Source organism: Penaeus japonicus, unplaced genomic scaffold, assembly GCF_977035675.1.
Source record: "Penaeus japonicus unplaced genomic scaffold, GWHDUDI00000001_assembly GWHDUDI00000031, whole genome shotgun sequence".
Classification (NCBI taxonomy): Eukaryota; Metazoa; Arthropoda; class Malacostraca; order Decapoda; family Penaeidae; genus Penaeus; species Penaeus japonicus.
The window spans coordinates 25,451,397-25,463,896 of record NW_028234433.1 but is presented as its reverse complement, the minus strand read 5'-3'; the positions used below and the strand labels follow the sequence as shown (position 1 = coordinate 25,463,896).

The following is a 12,500-nucleotide window of genomic DNA, read 5'->3' as shown; positions in this document are numbered from 1 at the left end:
GTCTATCTCTCCATCTTACCAATTTATCATCCTATCTCTATCTATCTATCTCCCATCTACATGTCTATTTACCTACCTATCAATCAACCTACCTATCCATCTATATCTACACACAAATATACACATCGCGCCTTAAGAATCTTTCGAAAAATAAAAAATAAATAAAGAAAAAAATATCCAGACTCGCACTCGTCCTGTCCTACGAGTGAGTGTGAGTGCGAGTGTGAGTGCGAGTGTGAGTGCGAGTGTGAGTGCGAGTGCGAGTGCGAGTGCGAGTATGCGAGTCCTGGGAAGAGGACACGCACCTCTGACGCACAGATCGGCGGTGCTCGACCTGTCCTTTCGACCCTCCCTCGCCTCGTGCGGGAGGGAATTCGACATCGACACGTCAGTTCCGGCCCCCTGGGGACTCGACAGGCCCCTTGGCACTTCCTGAGTGTCACGCCGGACGCGAGAGGCACCCCGACGTGCGCAGGTGTTCGCCCCGCCCCGCTCTGCTACGCCCCCTCTCCCCTCCCCTCCCCTCCCCCCGTGAGATGAAACAGCTGTGTGGGGGGGAGGGGTTCTCCCAGGTGGGTTCGGCCAGGTAGTCATCTTCGGAGGCTCGAGGGTGGGACTGGGTGGGCTGGGTGGGTAGAAAGGAAGGGAGGGTAGGGAAGGAGGGAAGGTGGGCGTGTGGATAGATAGAGAGGAAGGGTAGTGAGGGAGGAAGGGGGGAGTGAGGGAGAGAGGAAGGGAGCTAAGGAGAGCGGGATGGAGGGAGGGAGAGAGAGTGAGAGGATAGAAAGGGAGGGAGCGAGGGAAGAATAGTTATTATAGCTAGATGGAGGAAGATGGGGTGGAAATAAGGAGAACGTAGGAAAGCAGGAGATGAAAGTTGAAAAGACACAAGGAAGGAGGAGAAAGAAGGAAAGGCGGGTTGGAGAGGAAAGAGCGGAGAAAGAGAAAGAGAGAAGAACAAAGAGAAGACACAGAAGAGAAAAAAAAGAGTGAAGAACACGAGCCAGACCAAAAAGGAACAGGAGAGAGAAGAGAAAAGAAAGAGAAGCAAAGAAGATCAGAGAAGATAGAAAAAGAAAGTACAGAAAGTATGCTTCCCTGCCTCACGAACCCCCCCCCCTCCTCACTCCCCCGTTCCTAGGTCCCTCCCTCTCTCCCTCTCTCTCCCACCCCAAGGTTCCCTCCCTCCCTCCCTCTCCCACCCCCAGGGTCCCTCCCTCTCTGTGATATCTTGCAGGGAGATGATGATGGCGGTTCTGGGGCAGGCCGGCAGCCGCACCAAAGCTATCATCACCGACGGCTTCTGGTGAGGTTAATCGGCTCAATAACATTTCCCATGGAGAAAGCTCATCGTAACCTCTCCCCCCCCCCACTTACCTCGCCCCCTCACTCACTCTTCTGCCCTCTTTCTATCTCCCTTAAATCTCCTCACTGCACCCCCCACCACGCTCTCTATTTCTCTCTCTCTCTCTCTCTCTCTCTCTCTCTCTCTCTCTCTCTCTCTCTCTCTCTCTCTCTCTCTCTCTCTCTCTCTCTCTCTCTCACCCTTTTTTTTAAGCTTTTAGTCTGAGAAGGAGTAGCTACGTGACGTCGCAAATAAACGCGTTTGGTGATGCCTATGGTTGTTCCTTTCTAATTTTCCTTCTTATTTTCCTTCTCCCTAATCTCCCTCTTCCTTTTCCCGTTCGCCCTCCCTTCTTTTTTCTCTTCTTCTCCTTTCCCGTCACAAACGTTTGACGAAATACGATCATTCTTCCAACACTTTCTCTGCTCTTGCAAAAATGCCATCTAATAACGAGATTGTGATGAATCCCCATACAAAACAACCTTTATTCATTACTATTTGTATTACCGTTTCACTGGGTTAAATGTATGTTTGCATTTCATATCTATATAGTTTATAGAGAATAAAAATGATTTGTTTCCGCGGTCTCTACGCTTTTTCCCGCCATTTTCCCCGCTCCGTCCAGAAAAACAAAACAAAACACATCCGGTGTGTTTTCGCGCGTGTTTGCGATTTTTTTTTTTTTTTTTTTTTTTGAAACGCGAAATCTCTGGTGTAAATTTAATACAAACGTTCCCAAATCAGGCGGCTCACTTTGGACTGGTCGGCGCGGGTGCAGACTATCATTAAAGCACATCAGACACTACTCTGCGTGTGTCACGACAGAGCGTCTCAGCGCTCGGATGCTCTACGAGATAAAAAAAAAAATGGCAGCTTTCTTTCTTCTTCGGCATCTTAAGAGGAACGTTTATGGAAATATCCGCTGGATAGGAGGAAGAAAATATGAGAGATAGGAATGGAGGGAGAGGGAGAGGAGGAGGAAGGGAACGTGAGAGGGAGAGGAAGAGGAAGGGAAAAGGAGAAGGAAAGAGGGGGGAGGGGGGGAGGGGAGGGGGGGGGGGGGAGGGAGAGGGAGAGAGAGAGAGAGAGAGAGAGAGAGAGAGAGAGAGAGAGAGAGAGAGAGAGAGAGAGAGAGAGAGAAGAATAAGAGGACGTAGACGAAGAAGATAAAATCAAACAGGAGTAACAAGCTCCCTTACAACCTCCACAGACACACCAGATTGAGAGGCAAAAAAAAAAGCTTATTTCAAGATAGCGTGCATCCCGATCCACATCCAAACCACCCAACCCCAACCCACGCCATCTAGATCAACGCCATCTATTATCATCATCTGACACTAGCAATGGTCCGCGCTAATTCCCCGTCTGTGGCGCTATCAAACCGCATCTAGCACTTGGCCGTCTCTCTCTCTCTCTCTCTCTCTCTCTCTCTCTCTCTCTCTCTCTCTCTCTCTCTCTCTCTCTCTCTCTCTCTCTATCTATCTATCTATCTATCTCCTTCACACCATCCCTTTTCCTCTCTACCTTCTTCCCTCTTCCTCTCCCTCTCTTCACCTTTCTCCCACTCCTTCTCTCCATGACCTTTACCTCTCTCTCTCCCTTTCCTTCTCCCTCTCTCCATCACCACCATCACCACCTCCTCCTCCTCCTTCTCCCTCCTCCTCCTTCCCTCCTTCCCTCCCCCTCCTTCTCCCTCGTCTCGGCCCATCTGCGTCCGCACTTATAATTGGCAAACGTTGTCTCTCGTCCGCAGGTACAGCGGAATGGCTAATGGGACTAATAGGTGGCGCACATATAGAGAATGGGGTGAGGGTGGGGGTGGGGGTAGGAGTGGGGAGTAAGGGGGTATAGGTAAGGATGGGGGTAGAAGGGGGTTGGGGTAGGAAGGGATTGGGGAGATGGGACGGGGGTAAGGGTTGAGGTAGGGATGGAGTGGGGGGGGTTGAGTGGTAGGGGGAGGGGGTAGGGTTGGTGAGCGAAAGGAAATGGGGGAAGAGTGTCGAGTTATCCGTGGGGAGATAAGTTCATAAATGGAGAAACAGAGAGAGAGAGAGAGAGAGAGAGAGAGAGAGAGAGAGAGAGAGAGAGAGAGAGAGAGAGAGAGAGAGAGAGAGAGAGAGAGAGAGAGAGAGAGAGAGAGAGAGAGAGAGAGAGAGAGAGAGAGAGAGAGAGACTATCCAGGGAGGGGGGTTGTTTGGTTGTATTTGTGAGGAGCAATTTGTCGAAAGTAATTGTCAGCTGTTACTGCGAGTGTTTGTCCACAGCTATTGTTCGTGGCAGTGCGTTTGTCGCAGGTATTTGTTAGAAATATTCATCTGTTGGTGGTATTTATTAGAATAAGTGAATTTGTATGAGGTATTTGTTAGAAATATTCATCTGTTAGTGGTACTTGTTAGAATAAGTGAATTTGTATGAGGTATTTGTTAGAAATAGGTACGTTTGTAGGAGGTATTTGTTAGAAATAGTATTTGTTTATGCTCTAAGTTTGGAGCACTTACTAAAAAAGTATTTGTTAGTAATAGTCGCCAGAAGTAGTGAGTGAGCAATTTGTTTTACTGGATTTGTTGGTCGTAACTCACAGGAATATTTTATTAGATGTATCTGCTAGCATTCCATCCAGACAATCTTTTTCAATTAGCGTTATTTACTAGGATTCTTCGCTAAGACTCTTTGCTACGGGATAAGAAATGGAAAGGATGTAATATTCCCTGAGGCTACGACTACCGGCTGGCTATGTCAAGGTTGGGCTACGCAGGTGTCCAGGAATAACAGGCATGAGGCAAAACATGTGTTCTCTACGCAGGTGGTATCGCTAATCATACCTCTTCCCTTACTCCCTCCCTCCCTCCCTCCTTCCCTCCCTCCTTCCCTCCTTCCCTCCCTCCCTCCCTCCCTCCCTCCCTCCCACCATCCTCGACAAAAAAGAAACGAATAATAAGAAAAAAAACAAAAAAAGTAACGTAGTATTCCTCCTCCGACAAAGTAAAAAGAAAAGGAGAAAAAAAAAGCTCGTTATAAACAAGCCATAAAGATGCAAGCAACAAGGCACATACTACACGAAGGATGCAACATGGTGCAACATGGTGCAACATGGGCGGCATTCTCTGATCTCAGCAGGTGTCAGCCAAAGACTATCACATCATCACTTTATATCATCACATAAACATCAAAAGCAAGTGGCTGTATACAGTGAGAAGGGGAGGTGGGGGGTGGGGGTGGCGAGGAACGGGGGAAGAGGGGTAGGGGATGGGTAGGCGGGGGAGGGGATGGGAAGCTGAGAAGGGGATGGGGGGAAGAAGGGGAGGGAGAGAAGGGGATGGGAGGGAGAGAAGGGGATGGGGGGAAGAAGGGGAGGGAGAGAAGGGGATGGGAAGCTGAGAAGGGGATGAAGTGGGGGAAGGACGGGAGAAGGGGGGATAATGGAAGGATGGAAGTGGGGATAGGGGAAGGTGGGATGGGGTGAAGAGGAGGAAAGGGGTGAGAAGCTGGGGGAGAAAGGGGAAGGGTAGAGGGGATTGGGAAAAGGGGGAGGAAAAGAAGGAGAAGAGAAGAGGAGAGAGAAAGGAGGTGGTAGGGAATAAGAAGAAGGAGAAAAGAGGGAAAAAAAGGGCGTGAGAGAGAAGAGGTATAGAGGAACAAGCAGGTGGGATTAGGAACACAGAGAGGGGGGGGTAGGGGGTAGGGAACAAGGGAGGAGAGAAAGAAGAAAAGGGGTAATGGCTAGTGTTCTTGGGCCTACGGAAGTACGTAGGCCTAGTCCCCAAATTACATGTATTGGCGGGGCGGTTCCGCGCGGCAGAATGGGCTACGGTCGTGTTGGTGTTTTTTATCATTACGTGGAATTAATTACAGGGTGGGGATTTGTAGGCTCGCCCAAACGGATTAGTCACTCTCATGGTGGGGGTGGGGTGGGGTGGGATGGGGGGAGAGGAAGGGGTTGAGGGCGGAAAGTAGAGGGAGTTGAAGAGGGGTGACGGGGGGTTGAGGGGTGGAGAGTAGAGGGAATTGAAGGGGGGATGGGGTGGTTGAGGGCGTAGAGTAGAGGGAATTGAAGGGGGGATGGGGGGTTGAGGGGTCGAGAGTTGTGGGGGTTGAGGAGGGACTTAAGGTGGAGGGGGGGAAGAGAGTTACAGGCTACTGAGAGCGTTCAAAACAAAACAAATAATAATAATAATACGCCAAGTAGGTTACAGGCTGGGTGTGACGTAACCAAAATCAGTCGAGCTCACTGAGCAAAGAGAGTTTTCCAGAGGGTTTGCGTGATAGCCATCTAATACATGGGCGTCTCGCATCTCTGACCTGGAGAATAGGAGGAGGGAGAGAGGGAGGAAGGGAGGGCGGGGGGGAGGGGGAGGGGGAAGGGGGCCGGGTGAAGACATACAGGTCGAGAGAAAGGTGGGGGGAGGGGGGAGGGGGGGTGAAGGTGTAGACGTCGAAAGGGGATGAATATGGGGGAAGGGGGGGAGGGAGTATAGTACACTGCATGTTCAGGTGTTGATAAAGGTCACCATCAACACTATCCTTAGATATCCGGAACCTATGAAACACTAGAATTCGTTTCTTTTCTTTAATTGACGCGAAACTGGTTGGAGGGAGGGAGGGAGGGATGGAAAGGGAAGGGAGGGGAAAAAGGGAGACAAAGAAAGGAAAAGGATGGGAAGAGGAAGTGGGAAAAGAATGAAAATGAAGAAAAAAAGGGGAAATAGATGGGAAATCAGAAGGAAAAGAGAGAAAAGAAAGAAAAAGAGGAGATAATGAACCAGAAATTAGTTAAGACATAGAGAGAGGGGCAGCCCGGGGGAAGGGAGGAGGGAAGGAGGGGAGGAGAAGGAGGGGGAATTGTAGGTATTAATGAACGAGCGAACACGATGCCGAAGAAAGGCGGGGTGTAGAGAGGAGTGTAGGATTAGGGGGTTGGGGGGGTAGGGGTGGGAGTAGGGGTGTGGTGGTGTAGCTTACAGGTGGCAATTTTGACTCCCAGTCGTGTGAAGGTGATGATTACGGTGGCAGATGTGAAGCTGACAACACCTTCCCCGACATTGATGGTGGTGATGATGATGATGATGATGATAGCAAAGGAGATAGCATTGGAGAAAGTGATTGCTCGAGATAATGATATCGTCGGTGCAGCGATGACGTGGCGGGAGAAAACACCCAATTGGAACAATACTGGAACGATGCCGAGCAACGCTGGAGAAACAATGGAACAACCTAATTAAAAACACTGGCGGGAATATGAACCAATTCTTAACGATGGAGGATCTGAACAATTCTGAACATTCTGAACAATGGAATGAAATACAAGGAACAAAACGAAAACAACGAACAAAACACGTAACTCTTAAGAAAAAAATAAAAAATAAATAAAAACTGAACAAAACAAGAAACTCTAAAAAATATATTAATTAAAAAATAAATAAAAACAACATATAGCCCTGGAACAACAGAAGAACAATAATCCTGGAACAAGCTCTCTTTACTGACCTGATCCTTGTCCGGGCGCTGGCTCGGCGGCGGCGGGGGGTGCCAGGGGCGCCAGCGACAGCATCAGCAGAGGCAGGAGGACGGGCAGCAGGTGCCGTGGGGGGCAGGGGGCGCCATGGACCCATCTCACCATCCTGCCCACCTCCCCTCACATCTGGAAAGTAATAAACACGGGAGAGGTTATTATTACCCTCTTGCTGTGAGATTCGCGGAATTTCCTTCGTGCGCGACGAAGATAACATCTCGTCTCATCTCGTCTCGTATAGTCTCGTCTCGTCTTACGGCTAGTCACATCTCGTCTCGTTTTGTCTCGTCTCATCACATCTCGTTTTGCCTCGTCTCGTCTCGTCACATCTCGTTTTGTCTCGTCTCGTCTCGTCACATCTCGTTTTGCCTCGTCTCATCTCGTCTCGTCACATCTCGCCTTGTCTTTCGTCTAATCTCATCTCGGTCACACTTTTGTCTCGTCTCACCTCATCTCCCTCCGTCTCGTCTCACCTTACCTCGCCTCGCCTCCTCTCGTCTCGTCTCACCTCGACTCATTTAATCTCATCTCCCTCCACCTCGCCTCGTCTCGTCTCATTCTACCTCGTCTCGTCTCGTCTCATTTCCCCTCGTCTCGTCTCGTCTCACTCCATCTTGTCCCGTCTCGTCTCACTCCACCTCGTCCCGCCTCATCTCACTCACTCCACCTCATCCCGTCTCGTCTGTCTCACTCCACCGTGACTCCCGGACGATAACAAACACAATAACAATAATACTGGCCTCTGCCTCCTCCTTTATTATCGCCCCCGTGAGTCCGGGTGGAGTGACAAATACAGGATCGCTTTACTATCTTCCGCGAGATTGATAAAATGTGTCGAAAACAACATAAGATGCAGGAAAGAAAAGAGTGTGATGAAGATGCAGAAGCAGAAATAATAATAGCAATAAGACAGATAGGGTAGATAGGGAAATATTCACTTTTCTTTATCATAGTTATCTTAAAATATAAGTATATAAATAAATAAATACACAAACAAACAAACAGCATAAACACACATACATACATATATATACACATATATATATATATATATATATATATATATATATATATATATATATATATATATATATACACACACACACATATATATATATATATAGATATTGATAAGCTCGAAAGACCTATGGACGACGGTGACACAAATAAAGATAGAACAACACAACAAAAACACAAACACACCAACAAACACATCCCACACACACACAACATACATAACATTATACATATATATATATATATATATATATATAGATATATATATATATATATATATATATATATATATATATATAAATAGAAAGATAGATAGATATTGATAGCTCGCAAGACCTATGCCGACGGAACACAAATTTCTCGGTCGTAACCCGGTAGCAACCAGATACCGGTTCCCAGTTTCACCGCCTGATATATTAAGCTACCTATCTAATTAAAATGAAAACCAGTACTTGCTTGTAGTCGAGATTAAACCATTAATATTCTCTTCTTCTTATCCGTTATTTTTTCTCTCATTTTTTTTCTTTCTTTCCCTTCTTGTGATTCTTTCTTCCTTCCTCTTCCTCTTTTTACGTAACATAAGCAGCTGTTCTCATATTTATAATATGTATGTATGTATGTGTATATACATATATATATATATATATATATATTATATATATATATATATTTATTATATATACATATATATACATATATATATTTATATATATATATATATAATATATATATACATATATTATATATATATGTATATATATATATATATATATGTATATATATATATATATATATATGTATATATATATATATATATTATATATATATATATATATATATTATATATATATAATATTCTAATCCCCCTACCCCCCCGTCTTCCTCTCTCAATCCCTTCACTCATTCCCCTCCATCTTTAAAATCCTCCTCTCCCTCATTACTCACCCCCCCCCCACACACACAAATCCACATCACCCCCCACCCCCACCCCCACCCCCACACCCACCCCCTCCGTCCCGACCCCTCAAGCCCCCATAGCCCATACGTCACGCGCACGTCGACGTAACTCCATCGTCGGTACGTCATTCGTAATTGCCTCCGTGACGGCGCAAGGGGCGGTCACGATGTAACAACCCCCCTTCCCCCCCCATTCATCCCTCCTCCCCCCCCCCTTATGAGAGAAAGAAAGAAAGAAAGAAAAAAACAACAGAAGAAGCGAAGGGTGTGTGCCATGAATATCGCAAATGAGTGACCGTCGTCGGCGGAACACCCACGTTGGCGTACGGGGTCGGACTGATTGGCGTGTGGGCGTGCGTCAAGAGAGAAAAGGGGGGTGGGGTGACTGAGCGAGAGAAAAGGGAGGGGGAGGGGGGAGAGCGAGAGGGAGAGATAGGGAAAGGAGGATTTTGGTGAGAGAGCTAAGAGAGGGATAGAGGGCGGGAGGGAGGGAGGGAGGGGAGGGGAGGGAGTTAGAGTGAGAAAGAGAGAGAGAGAGAGAGAGAGAGAGAGAGAGAGAGAGAGAGAGAGAGAGAGAGAGAGAGAGAGAGAGAGAGAGAGAGAGAGAGAGAGAGAGAGCATGATAGAGAACGAGAGACCGAGAGAGAGAGAGAGAACGAGACCGAGAATGAAAGAGATAACAAGAGACCGAGAGAGAAAGAGACCAAGACCGAGAGAGAACGAGAGACCGAGAGAAAACGAGAGACCGAGAGAGAGAGAGAGAAAGAACCGACCCCAAATCATTCCCCACCGACAGCGTAGGCGCGAATCAAGTTAACCCGATCTCCAATCTTCAAGAAACAACATCACTTTCTCAAGACACTTACGATCAGAGCCCCTCTTGCAGCACGCAGTTGAACGGGTTTCCTCCCAAAAGCAACGAGGTGTGCTTGCAAGAGGTGTGTCCATTAACACATATTACCGCGGGAGAAGTTCTGGCCGGGAGGTAAATGACAAGCATAATGCTACCGAAAGCACACGCTTGCCACCAGGCATTCCGCCGCCGGGAGAAAGGAGAAAGGGAAAGAAAGGAGGGAGGGAGGGAGGGAGAGAGAGAGATGAGAAAGAGAGAGAGAGAGAGAGAGAGAGAGAGAGAGAGAGAGAGAGAGAGAGAGAGAGAGAGAGAGAGAGAGAGAGAGAGAGAGAGAGAGAGAGAGAGAGGAAAGAGAGAGAGATATATATATATATATATATATATATATATATATACATACATACATATATATATATATATATATATATATATGAAAAAAATAATATATGGAAGACTGAAAAAAATCAAGAAGACCGTTGATTGGAAGGAATGCACATCATCGTAACTGCAACAGGGATGACCCGCGGTCGACAACTTAACAGAAATCGAAGAATGCGAAGACTAAAAAAAAAAGACAGAGAGAAGTGGAAATGAAAAGAGAAATGTGACTGAAAAAGGTAGAATCATCTGGTCTGCGAACGAACAAGATGATGATAAAGAACAAGAAAAGAGATGGAAAAGAAGAGGAAAAAAAATAAGTAGAAGAAGGGGAAGAAGAAGATGGAAATGAAGAGGAAAAAAACAAGTATAAGAAAAAGAAGAAGAACAGGATAAAAAGAAAAGAAAAAAGAAGAGGAAAAAAAAAAACGAAAGAGGTGAAGAAAAACAAAGAGAAAACATCAAGAATAAAAAAATAAAACAAGAAGAAAAAAAATATTTAAAAAAGGAGAATCGAGATTAAAAGAATAAAAAAAAAAAAAAAGAAATCCGAATTATCTAGCGCTTCGGCAGCGAGTTTTTCCTGCAAGTCGCCCCATCTAATGATCGGCCCCGCCAGTGACCGACCGACCGACCCGACCCTCCTTGCTCCGCTTTCGAAATTCTCGCAGGATTTCTGGGCATATTGAGCGGGGCAGGTGCGGGGCTTATCTCACCGAAACCTCCCGGGGCATCGCAACCAATTTCCACCTGGCACTCAGGGGGGGAAGGGAGGGAGGGAGGGAGGGGGGAGGGTCGCCGGTACTATGACCCCTGTCTGGTCCCTCCTGTCTGGTCCCTCCCCTCCTCTCCTCTCCTCTCCCCTCCTCTCCTCTCCTCTCCCTCCATTCCTCTCATGGCTACTGTGCCACACCTTGATTTATGGCACCCACAGGTTCCGCTCTCGGCGCTCTGAGTGTAACTCGAACGCTGCGATTCCGTTAAAAATAGTGACGGAACTCACTCAACCACAAACAAATAAATGAATAAACATAAAAAATTGATAACCAAATCAATAACAACCAAAATCACCCACAACACAACACAAAAACAATACAAAACACTCCACCACTCTCTTACACAACACCACCATCACATCACAACAACAACATCAAACAAACAAACAAACAAACAACAAAAAATACCACACACGCATCCACCCCAACCTCATCTATCCATCCATCCATCCATCCATCCATCACTAACCAGACCCTTCACTCACTACTAGTATTTAGAAGTGGCACTAGCAACCCTGACTCACGGCAACAGCAACCCATAAACAAGTGTGATCTACAACGGATCAAATTTCTCGGTGCGTTAAAACAAGTGACAAACGATTTCTTTCGACTTCGTCTTTCTGACATGTTAAAAGCTTGATAAAATGTTAAGAGGTTGAAGAAGAAGAAAAAATATATATGTTTACTACTGTGGCTGTAGTAACAATAATAATAAAATGTGTTTGAAAGCCACTTTTACATGCTCTTAAAATATTCAGTTTTATTTATATTCTATTCGTAAACTTAACCCCCGCCCACGGAGTAATAAAATAATAATAATAAGAAGAAGAAGAAGAAGAGAAAGAAGAAGAAGAAGAAAAAGAAGAGAAAGAAGACGAAGAAGAAAACAAAGGAGAAGAAAATAAGAAAGAAAACAAAGGAGAAGAAAAGAAGAAAAAAAAGCGGAGGAAAATAAACAAAAAACAAAAATCAACAAAACAGAATAAACAAAATGAAAAAAGAAAGAGCGCAGTAAATAACAGAATCGGAGACAAAGTACAACAAGCGCAAGCAAATCTGCATTCACTTAGGCTCCCGAAACGCACAAGCGTGGCGTTCCGCTTTTAAACGCGACTTCAAAAGCAGGTTCGTCCGCCGTGCAAAGGGTTAATCAACAGAGCCTCCCCTTTTTACCTTGCCTCCCGACCCGCTAATGCACTTGCACAATCAACCAAAACAAATTCTCGTGTTTCTCTCTCTCGCTTGGCTAGGAGGTCTCGATTCTCTTTCTCTGTCTCTGTCTTGATTCTCTTTCTCTCTCTTTTCTCTGTCTCTGTCTCTGTCTCTGTCTCTGTCTCTGTCTCTGTCTCTGTCTCTGTCTCTGTCTCTGTCTCTGTCTCTGTCTCTGTCTCTGTCTCTGTCTCTGTCTCTGTCTCTGTCTCTGTCTCTGTCTCTGTCTCTGTCTCTGTCTCTGTCTCTGTCTCTGTCTCTCTTTTGATTAATTTTGTTTTCTTTCTCCCTTCTCTTTGTTTCTCTCCCTATCTAGTCCCTCGTCTTCTCTCTTTTGTCTCCTCCTTTCCCTCTCTACCCCCTCCTCACTTTCTTTTTCTTCTCCCTCTTCCTCTTCGCCCTCTACTCTCTCTCTCTCTCTCTCTCTTCCTTTTCAACTCTCCCACCTCAACACAC

The 12,500-nt window shown here is 46.2% G+C and overlaps 1 protein-coding gene across 1 annotated transcript in view; it reads right to left on the bottom strand.

Moving 5' to 3' along the window:
• Positions 1-12,500, bottom strand: part of unc-5 (netrin receptor unc-5) — a gene marked incomplete in the record, with an annotated part of 398,147 nt that overhangs the window by 353,580 nt on the left and 32,067 nt on the right. The window contains 1 exon segment of the mRNA XM_086556058.1: positions 6,830-6,983. Within this exon segment, the coding sequence (XP_086412184.1) occupies positions 6,830-6,962 (133 nt within the window).